Source organism: Saimiri boliviensis, chromosome 12 (assembly GCF_048565385.1).
Source record: "Saimiri boliviensis isolate mSaiBol1 chromosome 12, mSaiBol1.pri, whole genome shotgun sequence".
NCBI lineage: Eukaryota > Metazoa > Chordata > Mammalia > Primates > Cebidae > Saimiri > Saimiri boliviensis.
In genome coordinates, this window is record NC_133460.1 from 19729880 (window position 1) to 19751160 (window position 21281).

The 21281-nt window shown below is 44.0% G+C and overlaps 1 protein-coding gene across 4 annotated transcripts in view; it reads right to left on the minus strand.

Moving 5' to 3' along the window:
• The window catches only part of IQCK (IQ motif containing K), a 149733-nt gene that overhangs the window by 89851 nt on the left and 38601 nt on the right, over positions 1 to 21281 (minus strand). For all 4 annotated transcript variants that reach the window (XR_012512764.1, XM_003930143.4, XM_010340739.3 and 1 more), the window contains exons 5-6: positions 7212 to 7264; positions 7000 to 7077 (exon numbers count right to left, since the gene is read on the minus strand). Coding sequence is in view for 3 of the 4 variants with exons in the window: in XM_003930143.4 (XP_003930192.1) it covers positions 7000 to 7077; positions 7212 to 7264 (131 nt within the window). In the remaining variant the exon portion in view is untranslated. The remainder of the gene's footprint in view (positions 1 to 6999; positions 7078 to 7211; positions 7265 to 21281) is intronic.

Sequence of the window (21281 nt, forward strand, 5' to 3'; positions counted from 1 at the left end):
CCAACTAAGATCCACACGTCGGAATCTTCAAAAACAAATTTTTCTTGATTCTAAGATGGACCGCACTATCCTCATTTTAGTGTTTCTGAGTTTGGTATGTTTCTTACTTTCAATGTGAACACTAATGTAGGCTTTCTTTCTCTTCCTGAAAATTGGTTGTTAAAGTGTTAACATAATTCAGAAAATATGGTAATTTATGATTTTAAAATGTAAGACATTCTTCAAAAAGGAAACAATGCTTTCACTTGTACCTATCATCCCCTGGGCCCAGTCTAGACCTTTCACTAGATTGGCTTTGCCAGTCTTCAACCCTGATTTTACCAACCATCTGTTCTTCACCCCCTTTCCAGAGCGGTGGAGGGTTGCTGGAGACAATCACATAAGCAGGCTGTTTATATGCACCACGAATTCAGGCCATCAGCTGGCCATCCCTATTTATCCCTCATTGATTCCCTGTAGGTTTCACCACAGCAGCTGCAGCAACCCCGTCCCCCCCATAAGCCTCTGCCTACCTCTCAGCAGATGCCTTCACACCTACATGAGCATGAATGTGAGTGACAGCACCCACCATGAACTTTCTCAGTGCTTCTCCCTCTACCTCAAATTTTCTCTCACTCTTAGCAATCAGAGGAATACTTAGACATTTTTTCGTATCTGTAGACACATGGAGATATACAGAAAGATACGTGAAAAGTTCACTAAAATGTCAACAATTGTTTTATCTAGGAGGCCAGCTTTTAGGTGATCTGTGCCTTTTTCTTTTGATTTTTCTGTTTTGTTTGAATTTTTTCACTTAGCATGTATCCATTTTATTATACAAAACCTGGAATATTATTTTAAAATGTAAGTGATCTTCAGCAAAATGTAGGTGATATTCTAAGAGAAAGGGACTTTCAGTTTCTCCACATTCTCCATTACCTTTTGTGGTAGGCAGAATCTAGGTCCCAAAGATGTCCAAATCAAAATTCCTAGTGCCTGGTTGGACATGATGGCGTACACCTGTAATCCCAGAACTTTGGGATGCCAAGGCAGGCAGATCACTTGAGCTCAGAAGTTTCAGATCAGCCAGGGCAACATGGCAAAACTGTTTCAACCAACAATACAAAAATTAGCTGGGAGTGGTGGCATGCACCTGTAGTCTGAGCTACTCAGGAGGCTGAGGTGGGAGGATCACTTGAGTCCAGGAAGTCAAAGTGGCGGTGAGCTGTGATTGTGCCACTGCAGTTCAGCCTGGGCAACAGAGGGGGACTCTGTCACCCTTTCACTGTACACCCCACAACAAAAAATCCTAGAATCTGTGAACATGTTACCTGACAATGGCAAAAGAAACTTTGCAGATGCAATTAAGTCAAGGATGTTGCAATGGGTATATTAGCCTGAATTATATAGGTGAGCTAATGTAATCACAGGAGTCCTTAAAAGTGGAAGATGGAGGCAAAAGAGAGTCAGAGAGGCTGGGCACGGTGGCTCATGCCTGTAATCCCAGCACTTTAGGAGGCTGAGGCAGACGGATCACTTGAGGCCAGGAGTTTGAGTCCAGCCTGGCCAACATAATGAGACCCTGTCTCTACTAAAAATACAAAAATTAGGAATGGTGGTGCATGCCTGTAATCCCAGCTACTTGGGAGGGTGAGGCAGGAGAATCACTTGAACATGGGAGGCACAGGTTGCAGTGAGCTGAAATTTCGCAACTGTACTCCAGCCTGGGCGACAGAGTGAGACCCTGTCACCCCATCCCAACCCCCGTCCCGGAAAAAAATAAGAAAAGAGAGAGAGTCATAGAGATATGACTAAGAAAGAGCATCAGAGAGACGCAACATTGTTGGCTTTGAAGATGAATGCAGGAGCCACTAGCCAAGGAATGCAGGCAGTTTCTAGAAGCTGGAAAAGGCAGGGAAACATTTCTCCCTTAGAAACTCCAGAAAAGAATAAGGCTCTGCCAGCACCTTGATTTCAGCCCAGTGAAATCCAAGTCAAACGTTGGACCTCCAGAATGGTATGGTAATAAATTTGTGTTGTTTTAAAGCTACCAATCCTGGGGCGATTTGTGACAGCAGCAATAGAAAATAAATACACCCCTATTTCTCCCTGCAAATCATTTGAAATCAACATAGACTCTAAGTTGAAACAATGACTTGCTTTGCAAACACAGCTTCAAGACAAGTCACTGTCACACCTCCAACCGCAACTAAGAGTAAATGCCATTCTTTCAATTTCTGGAACCAACTCTGGGCTACCTCTCAGTTCAGCCCTTATCCCTCCTGACTTAATCCATACATTCAACATGGGGCTCTTGATTCGCAAACCAACATTTCTCTTCATATCATACTACTAACCTTTAGGCCAATGTTACCAGGATGGATATTCTAGAAGCACCCCCATTTCAGTGTACCCCAGACAGGAATCATCACTTTACCCTTGCGCTGTTCTTCCAGCTGGGTCTCTTGGCTTCCATTATGGCCTCCCACATACCCAGAAGCAAATCTCACCTTTTCAGGCAGGCATACCCCTTCTCTTCCCCTAAATTTATCCTGTGTCATCTATCCATTCTACCCATCCCATGTCCCCCATTTTCCACTTGCACAGTCCTAACTCAATAACTTACAGCTGTAAACATAGTCTTGAAACTTGTAGCCCCAACTCCAGGCTCTCCCCAGTCTCACCTGTCCCCTGCACTGTCTCAGGAATTATCTTTCCAAAACAACTTAATCCCATTTTACCTCTGCGCAAAAGCCTCTGAATGATCTCTTGCTTATGGAATGATGCCCAAACATTTCTTTTACTGAAAACCATAATCCAGCCTCAGACTGCCTTCTAGCTGTAGCTGCCATCTCATCCCTACATCCTCACACGCTCTAGGAGCTAGCGATGCTGGTTTCCTGCGACTGGACCAAATCTTGTCTCTTCTCCCATCTTTGGGTCTTTGGTCTGGAATGTCACAATGTCCACCAGTGGCAGTAAGCCACATGTTACTATAGGTTGGGGTTGTTCATTATCCCATTTGTAGCTGTATCATTTCACTGCATCTTCACAACCACCACATTTACCAATAAAAAACTGAATGCTTAGAGGCAGAAGTGCCGTGATGCTTTTCAAATATGTCCACACAGTCTTTGATACTCCTCCCTCCTTAAAGTAAAGCTTAGTTATTAAACCTCAAATGTGGCACTTGGTGACCTGCTTCTAACATAATGTGATGGAAACAGGATTTTTGACTTATAAGACTAGGTCATAAAAGGTACCATGCTTCCTTCTTGTGCCAAATCTTTCATTCTGAAGGCGGCCAGTCACCATGTCATAAGGATACTCAAGCAGCCCAAGGAAAGACCCAGATGGGAAAAATTTAAGGCCTCCAAACAACAATCAGTACCATGTTTGTGCACCATCTTAAAAGCAGAACCTTCAGCCCCAGATGAGCCTTCAGATGACTGCACCCCCTGTGACATCTTAACTATAGTCTCACGGGAGACTCTGAACCACAACTACCCAGCTAAGCTGCTACCAAATTCCTGACCCAGAGAAACTATAGGATAATAAATATTTATGACTTTAAGCCACTGGGTTTGGGGGCAATTTGTTACATAGTAATATATAAATAAACACTTGCCCAAGGTCATAGGATCCGTAAGCGATCGAGGTGTTTTTTTTTTTTTTTTTTTTTTTTTTTGAGATGGAGTCCACTCTGTCATCCAGGCTGGAGTACAGTGGTGCAAACTCAGCTCACTGCAACCTCTGCCTCCTGGATTCAAGCAATTCTCCTGCCTCAGCCTCCCAAGTAGCTGGGATTATAGATGCACACCACCATGCCCAGCTAATTTTTGAATTTCTAGTAGAGACAGGGTTTTGCCATGTTGGTCAGGCTAGTCTCAAACTCCTGACTTCAGGTGATCCACCAGCCTCAGTCTCCCAAAGTGCTGGGATTACAGGCATGAGCCATTGCATCCAGACAGTGGTGATCCGAATACTGGTTTATCCATCCCAAAAGCTCAGGCTCTTAATTTAACACTGCCTGAAGTGCTACTGTAGTTTATATTTCACTTCCTTTAAAAAGCCTTGACAGAGTCTCCCCCTCGAAAGTCATCTTCCTCCAATCTGTATCTTTAAGCCCTACTCAAAATGTCCATCCATAATACTTGTGCCCCAGTAATCACCTTATTTGCCCAAGACCCATCTCACTTCATGGTCAACTTCCCAGCTGTAGCCTCTCAGCTTTAGACCTACATCCTAGTGCTGTGAAGATGAAATGAGATGGCATGTATCAAAGCAGTCTGTGAAGCAATGGCTCAGTTACACTATTTATTAGTTCCTGGATGCAGCACTTTATTCTGTCCTATGGATGGATAAGCTCCTGGCTATATATTAGAATTACCTATGAAGCTTAAAAAAAAAAAAAAGCAAAAAAACCAATGTCAATGCCCAGGCTATGCCTAAAGGTTATTAATTAATCGATCTGGATGAAGTTAGGTACCAATATTTTTCCAAAGGTCCCTGGGTGATTATTTATTTATTTATTGAGATGGAATCTCACTCTGTCACCCAGGCTGGAGTGCAGTGGCACCACTGATACAAGAGTACTGGGAAGGGAAGAGCGTGGTCCCTTTAAATGATATGGAAAGGGGAAGGGAAGTGCTGTGTAGATTTGGGCATGGTCCCTGGCTAGGGCTCCACCTCCACAGACCTAGCCCTAACATTTCCTGCCCAAATGTTGCATTTCTCCGGCCTCAGCCTCCTGAGTAGCTGGGATTATAGGCACATGTCACCACACCCAGCTAATTTTTGTATTTTTAGTGGAGATGGGGTTTTACTGCTTTGGCCAGTCTGGTCTCGAACTCCTGACCTCAAGTTCAAGTGATCTGGCCACCTCGGCCTCCCAAAGTGTTGGGTAAAGTTAAAGTTTTGAAATTACTGAACTAAATCAGAGGTTCTCAACCAGAGGCAATTTGCCTCACTCTCCTTGGAGACATCCTTCAGTGTCTGGAGATATTCCTGATCGTCACAATGGTAGGAGGGTGCTACCGGCACCTAGTAGGTGGAGGCCAGAGATGCTGCAAAACATTCTACAATGCACAGGTCGGCTCCTTACAGCAAAGAATTATCCAGTCCTAAATGTCAGTAGAGTGCTGAGGTTGAGACAGCCTGGATTGGATATTATTTCCCGCCTCCCGCTCTTGTTCTCCTTAAGAACTTTGGTCCATACTTGCTTCTCTGACTATTCCTGCTTGAGACAAGAAGAATGTAGGGTTTCAGTTCTTGCCTTGGGCCAAATCCGGGCACCAACCAGCTTGGCCGCTGCCCCAGCTGGGCTGGCTCCAGGCCCACCAGGAAGGGCACGTGGATGGTCTCATGCTTCCCCACTTCCCTTTAATGCTTTGTTAACATTCGTATTACAACACTCACTACAGAAACTACAGCAAGTTGTAAACACGTCGTCCTCACCCCAAGGGCCAGGGCCGTACTTTATTCGTCTCTGTTTTTTCCACAGCGCCAAGCTCTGTGCAGTTGAACTGGGTGGGTTTTCAAGAGACAGTCATTAAATCAAATAGAGGAATATCACTTTAATTTTTATCATGCATCTGGGCATCTCGTTGAAAGGTCATGGATGTAGAAGATACAAATGCCAGTTAAAGGAACAGCTCGTGTGTTTCTGTTCCTGTGGAGTGCAGCTGAAATGACTGCTCCTGCTTTACAGTATATTTATATGAGCTGCCTGTGAATGTCAGCAGCCATTTAGAATGAAGATATTTGTATAATAAATGAATCCTAGAGGATTCTTATTAGAGAAGTTTTCTTATTTTTAAGATTATTTTTCATAGGTTATTACACATGGAAAAATGTTTTATTTTCAAGGCAAAGCAGCAACTTGGAGAATGATACTAAAAGAAACTTACCTTAGAAAAAATACATGCAAATCAATACATTTTGGGCTGTACATTTCATAGCAGATAAAATCAGCCACAGCTTCAAAAGCTAAATAAGAAACAAGGTTTTCTGACGTTGCTGTCATTTCAATGCGTAATCTCAGATTTTTTTTAAAAACTGGTAATATATGGAGTTTTTTTAATTCTCAAAATTGCAAAAGTTAGCCAGGGGTCTATTCATCTTGCCATTCTCAAAAAGGGCAGTAATTTAAGCAAAATATATGATAAGTGAGAGCTGAGAATCTAAATTTTTCTCTTTTTTTTTGAGACAGAGTCTCACTCTGTCCCCCAGGCTGGAGTGCAGTGGCACAATCTCGGCTTACTACAATCTCCACCTCTCAGGTTCAAGCGATTCTCCTGCCTCACCCTCTCAAGTAGCTGGGATTACAGCCACGTGCTACCACACCCAGCTAATTTTTGTTATTTTTAACAGAGACGGGGTTTCGTCATGTTGGCCAGGCTGGTCTCGAACTTCTGACCTCAAGGGATCCGCCCACCTTGGCCTCCCAAAATGCTGGGATTATAGGCATAAGCCATTGCGCCCGGCCAGATATAAACTAATTTTATATAGTGAAATAACTAAGAGGTCTGAAAGGCTGCACTGTAGAATGAACTGATTACCTCACTGTGGGGAGGAAACCCACATTAGAATGGTCAAAGAGTTTTAATTTTATCTGTCATGTTCTAATATTATAGATGGAGAATTGATGCAGACAACTTATTATTGAAGTTTTCTTAGTATTTTCTAAGTATTTAGAAAAGCTTAGTCATATTTCCTGAGACATAATGACCTTCAGAGAGAGAGAAAAAAAAGTGAAGGGAATGGAGAAATAAGTTATTTAGGATAAGGTTGTTTTTTAACTTTTCTACTTTATTTCTAGAGTGCTTCTTGAATGAAATTACTGGCATGATTCGGGTAAGGTTAGCCTAGGCTAAGAATAACTAGAGACAAGAGTCACAAATATGATGGCCCAGAGTCCTGGATGGATCACATCAGTTAGTTCTCTTGGATTGAAGAAAACTATCATTAATACAATCTTAAACTAGGAATAAATTATTCAAAGCCTTGTGCCATACTTACTGTTGCTTTAGCCACTCCTCCACAAATGGAATGGAGAAGAATTCTGTGAATGGCTCCCCTGCCCTCTTTGGATTTTGGCTGGTCACGATACCATGTGTTTGATTGACAAGAAAACAAAAAGCAAGAATTGAAGTCAGTTGTGGCTATTCTGCTTGCAAATTAACATGATTGAATTCTTAGGATCACTGAATAGTCAGACATGAACAACTTACTTGTATAACCACTCGGTCAGGAAATCACAGGCAATGAATTTGGTTCTTTTCCTCTAAAGAGAGAAGTGATCATTAAGTTACACTTGACCCTGAAACCACATGGGTTTGCACTGCACGGGTCTACTTGTAGGCTGCAAAACAAACCTCTCAAACACGGAACTGGGAAGGAAGAGGTGATTTATTCGGCCTGGAGCAGCAGCATAGCCGCCTAACAGCCGAGCTCCCCTAACAAAGAAAATCTCTGCCTTTTTAAAGGCTTAAAACTCTAGAAATTACATGCGAAAGGGTCTTGATCCATGAGGCAGGCATGGGGTATGTGACTTAAGTGGGGGATTTGATCTTTTTTTTTTTTTTTTTTTTTTTGAGACGGAGTTTTGCTCTTGTTACCCAGGCTGGAGTGCAATGGCGCGATCTCGGCTCACCGCAACCTCCGCCTCCTGGGTTCAGGCAATTCTCCTGCCTCAGCCTCCTGAGTAGCTGGGATTACAGGCACGCACCACCATGCCCAGCTAATTTTTTTGTATTTTTAGTAGAGACGGGGTTTCACCATGTTGACCAGGATGGTCTAGATCTCTCGACCTCGTGATCCGCCCGCCTCGGCCTCCCAAAGTACTGAGATTACAAGCTTGAGCCACCGCGCCCGGCCGGGATTTGATCTTTTTTAGGCACAAACTGCCTCCTGGGAAGACTCCTCCATACCTTGCCTGCAATCTATAGGAGGGCGATTAAAGGTGGCGCCTGGTCTGCCAGCCTTTACTTCTCCTATTGAAATGCAATGTAGAAGTCAAAGGGGAGGTAGTCTTAGATGCTTAAGGGTGATTAAAGGTCTCCTTCCTCATACATGACTTTTTTTCATTAAAACTTGATACCAAGTGTGCCTGCCTCTCCGGCCCCGGCTGCGTCTTCCACCTCTGCCACCCCTGAGACAGCAAAACCAATCCTTCCTCTTCCTCCTCCTCCTTGGCCTACTAAGCCTGAAGACGAGGAAGAAGACCTTTATGATGATCCACTTCCACTTAATGACTAGTAAATGTCACTTTTCTCTTCTTTATGCTTTTCTTAATAAATTTTCTTTCACTAACTTGCTTATAAGAATGCAGTATATAATACATAAATAAAATTTGTGTCAACAGTAGTCTATTAGTAGTTAACTTTTGGGAAAGTCAAAAGTTCTTTATGGATTTTCTTGCTTTCTTTTTGTGACAGAGCTGAATTCTGTCGTCCAGGGTGGAGTGGAGTGGCATGATCTAGGCTCACTGCAGAAGCCTCCCAGGCTCAAGTGATCCTCCCACCTCAGCCTCCCCAGTACCTGGGATTACAGGCACACACCACCACACCTGGCACATTTTTTGTATTTTTTTTTTTTTTTTGTAGAGACAGGGTTTCATGATGTTTCCCAGGCTGGTCTTGAAGTCCTTTTTTTTTTTTTTTTTTTTGAGGCGGAGTTTCGCTCTTGTTACCCAGGCTGGAGTGCAATGGCGCGATCTCGGCTCACCGCAACCTCCACCTCCTGGGTTCAGGCAATTCTCCTGCCTCAGCCTCCTGAGTAGCTGGGATTACAGGCATGCGCCACCATGCCCAGCTAATTTTTTGTATTTTTAGTAGAGACGGGGTTTCACCATGTTGACCAGGATGGTCTCGATCTCTTGACCTCGTGATCTACCCGCCTCGACCTCCCAAAGTGCTAGGATTACAGGCTTGAGCTACCGTGCCCAGCCGGTCTTGAACTCCTAAGCTCAAGCAATCTGCCCTGCCTCAGCCTCCCAAAGTGCTGGGATTACAGGCGTGAGCCACTGTGGGAGGGCAAAGTTGTAAGTGGAGTTTTGACTGCTCAGGGTTTGGCATTGTATTGTTTAGGAGTCAACTGTATATTCTCACTTTGCCCACATGTCTGAGTAGGACAAAGGAAAGGAGGTTAATTGATTGCTTGTGTTAGATGAAATGTTCATGAATCCTTTATGAGATTTATAAGAACATCAACAAACAGTAACTTGGGCAAAGAATTCTAAAGACATTTCTTTAGTCCTCTTTCAGTAAGCACATTTTCTGAGGTCAGGTACTAATAAAAGCCAGTGCTCATATCGGGGCTTATTACATACTTTTGGAATCGAAGGATTTTGTTATTTAAATTTAGACTGCGCTTCTCTTTTATGAGTAATTGTAGATATATTGCTTTACCCCAAACCTACTCAAATCCTCCAAACGGCAGTCCTTCTGGTCTGAATGCCATCTTCCAATGAGACGCCCATACACAGGTGACACCAGCAGTGAGGCTGACCCTGTTAGCTCTCCACCCAAGATCACTCTTCACTTCAACCTTATTAATAGAGACCTGATTGCTTCCAAATGGCAATCAGCTCAGCCAAAAATCTACATCCCCCAGGCTCCCATGTAGTAAGGGACAGCTACGTCACACAGTTCTGCCTGATGAGATAGAAACAGGGACCTCTGAGAAAATTATGCTTTCCTGATTTCTGCTGCCCCTTCTTCCTTGAAGTTTCCTTTCACGTATTCCAGGCTGAATGAAACACAGATGTGGGGCTGGAAATCCAGCAACCCCTTTTAGCCATGAGGGCCAAAGCCATGTGCTGAGGATGGCGAAGCAGGGGATAGAAAGAGCCTGTGTCTTTGCTGACGTCCTTAGCCATTGCACCAGCTTGGGCCTGCCCTACTCTGGACATCTAAATGTGTAAGAAAAAATCAGTTTCATTGGTTTTACTACCACTGTTCTTGAGTTTTCAATACAGGCAACTGGATTCAGCTCCTAGGGGATAGATACTTAGTAAGCTACAAGGGAAGAGACATCCCAGAGTGATGGGGAGAAGTCATGCTGAACCTGCCAGTGGGACAGAGTGACAGATAGCCTGTCTTCGATTTCCATTGAAAGTTTCTTCTTGTAACCCAAAGAATATCAGTCAACTAACTTCTTTTAGAGAATTGTTATGGAAATCGGGTGATAAAATCTCTGTCTCCTTTTAAAATAGCAGGAGCTAAGAACCAAGTTAGTCTAGAGGTTTGGAGAGATCCTTCCCAAAAAAGAAAGATGCTACAGAGTGTCGTGGAATCCTCTTTGCCCTTCCAGATCCACCCTCCCTCCCCTGCTCTGTGCCTCAGGAAGCTGCTTTTCATAGTCCACATCAATCAGGCTCCTGTACCCTCCAGATGGGTCCATCCTATGGGAGGTACTAGAATGAGATCAGAGAGATGGGGGAGGGGAAGGCAGAGAGTTAGGGGTTGAATTGTCTCATCCCAAAATTCATATGGTGAAGTATAAGCCCTTCAGAATGTGACCTTATTGGAAATGTCAGAGGCATGTGAACTAGAGCAACTCCATCTTGAATAGGGACGGGATAAGATGAGGCTGAGACCGACTGGGCTGCATTCCCAGACGGTTAAGGCATTCTAAGTCACAGGATGAGATAGGAGGTTGGCACAAGATACGGGTCATAAAGACCTTGCAGATAAAACAGGTTGCAGCAAAGAAGCTGGCCAAAAACAAAAGGGCAATGAGTGACCTCTGAGTGTCCTCACCACTAAGCTCCCACCGGCACCATGACAGTTTACAAATGCCATGGCAATGTCAGGAAGTTACCCTGTATAGTCTAAAAAGGAGCAACATAAATAATCCACCCCTTGTTTAGCATATACTCAAGAAATAACCATAAAAATGGGCAACCCGCAGCCCTTGGGGCTGCTCTATGAAGTAGCCATTCTTTTATTCTTTACTTTCTTAAGAAACTTGATTTCACTTCACAGACTCGCCCTGAATTCTCTCTTGTGTAAGATCCAACAACTCGCTTGGGGTCTGGATCAGGCCCCTTTCCTGTAACATACCCTCCACACGGGTCCAGCCAACGGGAGACACCAGCAGGAGATCCGAGTGATGGAGGAAGGAAAAGCAGAGTGTTAAGGGTTAAATGGTATCACCCCAAAATTCATATGTTGAAGTATAATTTCCGGGACCTCAGAATTTAACTGTGTTGGAAACAGGATTGTTGCAAATGTAATGCGTTAAGCCTAGTCCCTCCCGAAAGACAAAGCAGCTCCACTGAGGGCGAACAAATTTGGGGCTCTATTAGCAAGGAAGAAGGAAGAGGCTGTTGGGCAGACCCCTGATGATTCTCTACTAGATCCTGGGTCCAGCTATGACTGAAGCCAAAATTCCCTGGACCTTTCAGGTACAAGAAACAGTATATTCTTTTTCACACGTAAGGCAGTTTGCATTAGGCTATTATTTGCAACAGAGAGATTTTTTTTTTTTTTTGACACAGAGTTTCGCCCTTGTTACCCAGGCTGGAGTGCAATGGCGCGATCTCGGCTCACCGCAACCTCCGCCTCCTGGGCTCAGGCAATTCTCCTGCCTCAGCCTCCTGAGTAGCTGGGATTACAGGCACGTGCCACCATGCCCAGCTAATTTTTTGCGCTTTTTAGTAGAGACGGGGTTTCACCATGTTGACCAGGATGGTCTCGATCTCTCAACCTCGTGATCCACCCGCCTCGGCCTCCCAAAATGCTGGGATTACAGGCTTGAGCCACCGCGCCCGGCTAACAGAGAGATTTTAAGCACTATTTCTGGCTTCTCCTGTCAGTTAACCATCACGTATCCTTCACGATGCCTCCAGGAAGCCTTTCTGAGCATTCTCATTGTCTTTTAAAAAAATTATTATTATTTTTTTTAATTTTAGAGACACAGCCTCTCCGTCACCTAGGCTGGAATACAGTAGCATGATCTCTCTGCAGCCTCAAACTCCTGGGCTCAAGCAATCCTTCTGCCTTAGCCCCCTGAGTAGCTGGGACTACAGACATGTGCCACCACAGCTGGCTAATATATTTTTAAAACTTTTTGTGGAGATGGGGTCTGACTGTATCGTCCAGCCTAGTCTCAAACTCCTGGGCTCAAGTGACCCTCCTGCTTCAGCCTCTTGAGTAGCTGGGACTACAGGCATCTGCCATCACACCTGGTTAATATATTTTTAAAACTTTTTGTAGAGATGAGATCTCACTGTGTTGCCCAGGCTGGTCTCAATCTCCTGGACTCAAGCAATACTACTGTCTCGGCCTTCCAAAGCACTAGGATTACAGACACGGACCACTTTGCCCAGTCTCATAGCACCTTGACTGTCACATGAGTCTGCCATGTCTGTCTTCCCTACTGAATCATAAGCTCTGTGAGGACAGGCCACATGTCTTTTTTTCTTTATATCCTGTCCTTAATCGACAGCACTGAGGCCGGGTATGGTGGCTCACACCTGTAATCCTAGCACTTTGGGAGGCCGAGGCAGGTGGATTACTCGAGGTCAGGAGTTTGAGATCAGCCTGGCCAACATGGTGAAACCCATCTCTACTAAAAACCCAAAAAACCTGGGTATGGTGGCGCATACCTGTAATCTTAGCTACTCCAGAAGCTGAGACAGGAGAATCCCTTGAACATGGGAGGCGGAGGTTGCAATGAGCCGAGATCGCACCACCACACTCTAGCCTGGGTGAAGGAGTGAGATTTCATTTCAAAAAAACATAAAATTTAAAAAAATAGACTGCACTGCACAGAGCAGGTGAGAAGTTCCTGTTGGATAAATGAACGAATGAATTCACCATTCAACTCTCAAGCATCAAAGCAAGAAAAAAACTCATGTATACAGATTCTGCTATTTAAAAGTAGGGAGTGCTAATGTAATTCTGGACAATTTCTCTTTACTTTCTTCCCACAATATTTTACTATGAAAATGTTTTCATCATTTTTTCCCCCTTTTTTCCTCTCCACTTTGAAATGGCCAACTCAGCTTTATGATTCAAGATAAGGTTGAAACAATCGTTGTGAATTGATGTTTCACCAAAAAGAAAAGCACTCCACTTTTTACTGAAAGCTTTACTAGAGTTTTTAGTAAATAAAATATCATGGGGCCTGAGTTACTGGAGATTATCTGCAATCTTGTACCTCATTGCTGAAATCCCTTTATGAAAAAATGGAAACACTGCTGGCTAGCATAACACAGTGGGATGGACCAGACCAGGCGTCCCCAAACTTTTTACACAGGGGGCCAGTTCACTGTCCCTCAGACCGTTGGAGGGCCGCCACATACTGTGCTCCTCTCACTGACCACCAATGAAAGAGGTGCCCCTTCCTGAAGTGCGGCAGGGGGCCGGATAAATGGCCTCAGGGGGCCGCATGCAGCCCGTGGGCCGTAGTTTGGGGATGCCTGTACTAGACCGTGTAATGGGGTCTTCCAGTCTGCCTTGTAAGAATAGGAGTCCCTTCAAAAAGTCATCTTTAACCAAAATAAGAAAATACTTGTACAACAACGAAAATATGTAACTAGCATGAATTGCCGTATAATAATTTAAACAATCTGGCAATTGTGGGATGGCAGCGTCTCTCTCTTGCCCTACAAAGAATGCATTGTTCCCTTGGCATTTATCACGTCGTTTAGTGGTAAAGATTTCTTCTGCAAAGAGAATGCGGCTTGACTTTAATAAATAGACTTTAAAAATAGCCGAATGGTCTGATGTATGAAGGTCATGCACACAGATTTAATTACTTTTGATGCAAAGAAATAAAATGGAAGAAATTGTGTTTTCCTGCTGTTCTGGGCAAGTGAGGACGTGCTGTGCATACTCAGACATGCGGAACAGTGGGGATATTGTTCAGCTGTTGTTTAGTTTAAAAATTATCTGCTGAGGAGCTGAAAGAGAGAAGGAAAAGCAAATGAAAAGTCGTGGTGAGTGATGAAATAAGAGAGGAAATAGGAGAGAGGGAAAGTAAAGAGTGAGATTTAGACAGCAAGGGCACCCAGGGTTTATGTAATGTGGGCAAATACACTGAGTCCTTGATCATTAAAGGGTGAAAATGCTCAAGTTTGGGAGAGCAGAGGGAACAGTGAAAGCAGCCTCTAACTAGGTTTTTTTAAAAAATTATTTTAATCTGTAATTAAAAGGAAAAAGACTAGGTGTCAAGGGTTAAGGCATCATCATGTCCTCTTAAGTCTCCAACTTACTCTGAAATGTATCCCAAAATCCAAGATGAATGAATAGAGGGATGGACTGATGGGTTTGTTGATAGATATGTGATAGAACAAATGAAGCAAAATAGAAATTATAGACTCAAGGCAGTGGATATGTGGGAATTCATTCCAACATTCTCTCAGTTCATCTATCTGCTTAAAATTTTTTAAACAACAAAATTGGGGGAGAAGGGAAATGGGAAGAAACTATCATCATAAAAGACCCAGACTGCTAAAAGAGAAAATGCAGATTTTTTTTTTTTTTTTTTTTTAAAGACAGAGTCTCACTCTGTTGCCCAGGCTGGAGTGCAGTGGCACAGTCTCCACTCACTGTAACCTCCACCTCCTGGGTTGAAGCAATTCTCATGCCTCAGCCTCCTGAGTAGCTAAGATTACAGGCATGCACCACCATGGCCTGGCTCCTGTTTATGTTTTTAGTAGACATGGGTTTTTGCCATGTTGCCCAGGCTGGTCTCCAACTGCTGGCCTCAAGTGATCCACCTCTGCCTCCCAAAGTGCTGGGATTATAGGAGTGAGCCACAGCGCTCAGCCAAAAATGCAGAAATTAATAGAGGTCCAATCCAGACAGTATTTTGTACCAATTTTTATACTGGATGCACGTAGAGGAGACGCACTGGAGGACCGAAGGCTGGAAGAGAAACAGCTAGCATTGGAAAGCAATTGAATCTGTGTCAGGTGACTCATATAATTCCACCCGGAAAAGTCAAAAGCACATGCTTTGAGTTCAGGGGACTGAAGTGTGGTTGGCTCTGCTACTGTGTTGGTTGAAACTCTGGGCTTGCAAGGAATAGAAATATGCTCAATTTATGTCATGTCTCAGTCCATTCAGGTGGCAGTAACAAAAATATCATAAACTGGGTGACTTATAAACAACAAACATTTATTTCTCACTGTTCGGAATGGTGCGGAAAATGAATGCTTCTCTGGCTGGTAGCAGAGCCAGGTCTCAGGAAGAACTGGACCATTGCTCATGACTGTTCAGGGCCCAGGCAAGGCTACAGTCGTCCAAAAATGGTTCTGGTTCTGGTTCCAGTTCTGGTTCTGTGGAGCTCAGCTCCTTGGCCACGGCTCCTCTCATTGCTTGCTGCTCCTTTATCTGTTGCTGTCTCCTAATTAGTTCTCTGTCCTCCTTTCTCTGCCTTTAAGGTTGTCTCTAGGTGTCCCGCTCTCCCTATGCTACGGTCTGCCTGTTCTCTCTGCAGTGTGACATCCCAGCTCCCCAGATGGAGTTGGCTGCCCAAGGGCCTGCTCCATATTCCTGGTTCAATCGCTTGTAGTCAGGGAGATGGGGACATGGAGAAAGTAGGGACAAAGAGCAGCAGTTAAGGACTGTGGATGTGGCATACACACAGAACATCACAGTCTCCTTTCCCACACAGTCTCCGCAATACATTTCCAGATACCCAAGAATTCCCAGAGATGATGAAACTAATCCATAACGCTGATCCTAGAAATAAGCAAACACTTGGCCTCTAACCAGATGCCAGAATATTTATAGCAAACTGCCAATAGGTATTCACATTTTTTTTTCCACTGAGAAGGCATTTCATTAGAGAAAAATAATACTTCTCCCAAGAAGTTCAAAAAATACACTAATAGCATTGATCAAGACCTCCAGCCCAGGCCGCAGGTTCATTTCAAAAAGTGTTTTGGCTGAAAAGGAATCATGCTAAAATAATTCTACCACACCTTTCCTGACAGAATCTATTTTTTCCACTCCTTAGAAATTGTTTTCAAACAAAAGCTGATGGTATTACTAATTTTCCTTATTGGTCAAGACCAGGAAATGGAGTTTCTTCCCTCACTGAGCAAAGCCCCTGTACTTCTGACAGGACACTTAGGTATTTAATTATAAAAAGGAAAATAACTACAATGAATGACTATGAGATGGGCGAAGAATGTAAAAAGGGGGAAAAAAAGGTTCATTTTACAGAATTATTCATAGTAGCAAATGTTAGTGTCATGAGATCATCAAAGAACCTGTCAGGAGTTAGAAATAGTTTCCTGACACCAGCTTTGGTCTACAATAGTCTTTGCTGTAATGGAATTTGATGAGCAACCAAAAGCCAAAAGGGAAAATTTTACATTGCATGGAATAGGATAGGAAAGGAGGCGGTTTTACGGCCTCTACCCGGACTCCACATTTAAGCCATATGTAAAGCTGACATAAAATTTATTTTCAGCCATCATTATACTCATGCATAAAACTGATTTCTTTCCATATTAAGCAAAGTACATTGTTCCAGTCTGAGTCTGTTCAACAAATATTTACCTACCATGTGGACGCCCTGTGCTAAACACAAGAGATAAAGAAAATGAGTAAAGCGAGGCCCCGTATGGTTATTAATTAAATGCCCCAAAGCCACCACCCTGAAGCTCCTGTCCTGCATAGTAACTGACAGTAGGTGTTGATGGTTAACTCCGTCTCAGCTCCTGACGTCAACCCTGATAAGGCAGGTGAGATGATCCCACCTCCCCCCACCTAGACCTGAGCCAACCCTGTCCACATTTATCCTGGCCACAGGGAGGCACTGAATCAGGAATGGGCATGTGACCCATTTCAAGAACGATGAGATGTCAGGGGAGATGTGCTGGCGCTTCCGGGAAGTGAATTTCCTTTGCTTTCCTGAAAGAGTTTGTTGTCCCCCTTCTGTTTGATGTAGTAGGTGGGTACAAAGCTGAGGTGGTGGTTGCACCTGTTTTGCCAATCCAAGGGAAGCCAGCCCCAGGATAAAGCTGAGTCCGCTAGAGGCCAAGCCCAGAGGCAGGAGAGAATCAAGTCATCCTCAGTTACATCACAGAGGTCCTGAATCAAGCCAGCTCTGAGGCCTTCCCTCAGAGCTGGGCCTTCTGATTTCCTGAGCCAATAAATTATTTAAGCCAGTTTCCTCCTAGCTGCAACATAATGCACCCTAACCAAGATACCTGCTCAGGACCCCTTCCATCTTATTTTGGTAACAGCACCCTGAGTTTCTTTCAGGAATCTCTCTCTCCCCAACAAAAACTATGGGCTTTGGGTGGGGCCTCTTTCATTGCCTAACAGGCCACTAAATCAGAATTCCCCTAGTTCCAAGGACTTATTCCAAAGAAGGTACTTTTATTTATTTATTCATTTTATTTTCAGAGACAGGGCCTTGCTCTGTCACCTAGGCTGGAGTACAATGGCATGATCATAGTTCACTGCAGCCTTGAATTCTTAGGCTCAAAGGATCCCCCTGCCTTAGCTTCCTGAGTAGCTAGGACTATAAGTACATGCCTCTCTATGCTTGGCTGATTTTCAAAAATTTGTTTGTTTTGTAGATACAGAGGGTTTGCTATGTTGCCCAGGCTGATCTGGAACTCCTATGTTCAAGCGATCCTTCTGCCTTGGCCTCTCAAAGTGCCTGGGATTACAGGCGTGAGCTACTATGCCTCGCCCAATACTCAGGCAATTGACCTGAGTTGACTCACTTAGAGAGAAACTCTGGGAAAGACTTTCTCTCTCCCTCCTTCTGCTACATTTGAGCCTTATAAGACATAGGCTGGTGCCACAGCTCATCTGAGGGTGGAGCCAACCCAGAGGAAGCAGTCAAGAGAGGAAGAGAGACTACAAGACAGGAAGACATCAGCTGGGCCACCAGATCAAGCTATACTGGAAGATCTCCCTGTGGGCCTCTTGTCTACATTTTTAAATGTAGGCAAGGTGGCTCACACCTCTAATCCCAACACTTTGGAAGGCTGAGGCTAGCAGATCATTTGAGCTGAGGAGTTCAAGACCAGCCTGGCCAACGTGGTGAAGCCCCATCTCTACAAAAATACAAAAAACTAGCCAGGCATGGTGGCATGCTTGCCTGTAGTCCCAGCTACTCAGGAGGCTGAGGTGGGAGGATCATTTCAGCTGGGGTAGATTGAGGCTGCAGTGAGCCATGATCGTGCCACTGCACTTCAGCTTGGGAGACAAAATGAGACCCTGTCTAAAAAAAAAAAAAAGTAATATATAAAGAAAGAAAGATGAACTCACAGGTTTTGTAAAAATAAAAATAATAAAATAAAAAGAAAGAAAATCCCTTTCTACTTAGGGCAGTTTGAATGGGGTTTTCTGCCATATTCAGGACCTGCCTGCAAAGAGTTAACTCCAGTAAATAAGAGAATCTTAGCTCTTCATACTTAATACTCTCCAGCTGAAACAAACTCATTTGAGTTTCCACTACTTTTTACTGCTAACTATATAAGCCCTTTATCAAAAACTGCTTACAGTAAAAATGATTAACTTTACTCTGAGAGCTCAAAATATTTTTAGAGATGCATCAGAAAGAATTTCCAAGTGAAGTTTGCAATGTAGCCACTGAGCCAGCTCTGTTTAATATAGCAGTTCAATTAAATTCTAATGAAATTCTGATCGCTCGTGTTCCAATTAAGCTAATCCAAAGGCACGGCTGAATGTCACCGAATTGCTTAAGAACATCAACCTGACTGTAAGGTTTAATCTTTATAATGCTATTTACATGTCTCAGACTTAATTTGTTCCAGTGAAATACAACGCAGGTCATGGTAGAACAGGAATGGCATGTGTGCCTTTTAACCAGACTTCAGTCTAAAAACACTGCTGAAGTTCTATTCTAACAATTGCACAGTTGGTTTCCTGCCTTACAACCTTTTCCCCTTCCAACTCTTGGAGACTCTGTCCCGCCCAGGGGCACTCAGGAAGGCAGCTGTAACTATAAGCGGAAGATCAGAAAGGTCAATGTCAGTGCAGATTCAATAAGGAGAAGGCAAGTCTTTGTACTAACTCTGTTCCCACACATTTTGATCTCAGAATCAAAATTATTTGCACACCTAGCTTCAAAGCCATGCCTCCGAGAAACCAAGGGATCTGGAGCACTCCCTTCGAGGCCTGCTTTCTGCTTGGAGAAGGCATGCCATGCCCTGTGTAAAAGGAAGCTTCTGGCAAAGGCTGATGACACTTCTGGCAGAGGCTTGATGACATGCATGTACTGATCCATCTCGCTACTCCTGCCTAAAACTGAATTTATTCTTTCTGTCGCCGCCTACCTGAACCCCGTCTCTCTTCCCTCTGGCTTTGCACTTGTTCAAATTGCCTCCCTCCTTCAAGCACAATTTTAAAATTTATTTTTATTTATTTATCTTTTTTAGAGACAGGGTCTCACTCTGTCATCCAAGCTGGAGTGCAGAGGTGTGATCGTAGTTCACTGCAGCCTCGAGCTCTTGGCTCAAGCAATCCTCTCATCTCGGCTTCCCGAGCAGCTGGAACTACAGGCGCATGGCCCTATCCCTGGCTAATTTCTACTTTTTGTAGAAATGGGGTCTTGCTGTATGGCCCAGATTGGTCTCCAACTCCTGGTCTCAAGTGATCTGCCTATGTTGGCCTCCCAAAGTACTAGGATAATGGATGTGAACCACTGTGCTTGGCCAAGCACAATTCTTAATAACAGTGGCTCCCATTACTGTGTTTGACACCATGGGTACTATGAATTAATCACCTCCCCACTTAACAGATAAGAAAACGGAGGCTCACAGCATTTCAGGAAACTTCCTAGGGGCCCAGAGCTAGCAGAGTTGGAGGAGAGATTCAAGCCCACCTAATCCAGCAGCCCCACCCTCATCACCATACCTGCCACAGCCCTCCACGCTTCTGACACCACCTCTACCATTCAATTCCTGCGGATGGCCGGTGCCGGTCCACCTCGTCCTTGCAGATTGTCCTCATTTTCAGTCTTCTACTTTTTCCAATTTTATTTTGTTCTTATTCAATTGCTACTTTTCATTGTATCTGTGCCAGGCATTTAGCTGAATGCTTTAAATGCATTATCTTATTAAATTCTCTGCAGGGTGCAGTGGCTCATGCCTGTAATCCCAGCATTTTGGGAGGCCGAGGCAGTTGGATCACCAAAGGTCAGGAGTTCAAGATGAGCCTGACCAATATGGTGCAACCCCATCTCTACTTAAAAAATACGAAAATTAGCCGGGTGTGCGACTTGGGAGGCTGAGACAGGAGAATTGTTTGAACCCAGGAGGCAAAGGTTACAGTGAGCCAAGATCGTGCCACTGCACTCTAGCCTGGGCAACACAGCAAGACTCTGTCTTTAAAAAAAAAAAAAAAAATTCTCATGAACAGGCCAGGTGCAGTGGTTCATGCCTGTAATCCCAGCACTTCAGGAGGCCAAGGAAAACAGATCACTTGAAGTCAGGAGTTCAAGACCAGCCTGCCCAACATGGTGAAACCTTGTCTCTATTAAAAATACAAATATTAGCCAGGCATGATAGTGTATGCCTGTAGTCTCAACTTGGAAGGCTGAGACACCAGAATTGCTTGAACCCGGGAAGTGGAGGTTGCAGTGAGCCGGGATCACACCGCTGCTCTCCAGCCTGGGCAAGAGCAAGACTCCATCTCGGGGGGAAAAAAAAATTATCATAAACTCCCTTATCTGAGGCAATTACTATTATTATTTACATTTTACAGAGGAAGAGACTGAGGCTTAGAAAGATTAAAATTACAAGGTCACAATAGTAGCAGGGTCTGGAGTCATCTAGAAAGGGGTGGAACTGAGGCGCTACACTCAGGTGAAAATGGCTCCAAATTCTATGCTAAATCATTAAGCTTCCCTTACACTGTAGTGCCTCCCCACACAACAATAACTACTTAATCACTCAGCTTCCTTTATACTATACTGCCTCCCACATAACAGCGATGACTACAAAAATAGGGATAGTTCAGCCGGGCGCGGTGGCTCAAGCCTATAATCTTAGCACTTCGGGAGGCCGAGGCGGGCAGATCACAGCTCAGGAGATTGAGACCATCCTGGCTAACACAGTAAAATCCCATCTCTACTAAAAATACAAAAAATTAGCCAGGTACCTGTAGTCCCAGCTACTCAGGAGGCTGAGGCAGGAGAATCGCTTGAACCCGGAAGGCGGAGGTTGCAGTGAGCTGAGGTCGTACCACTGTATTCCAGCCTGGGCAACAGAGCAAGAGCCCATCTCAAAATATATATATATATATATATATATATATATATATATATATATATATAAAATCCATACATATATATAT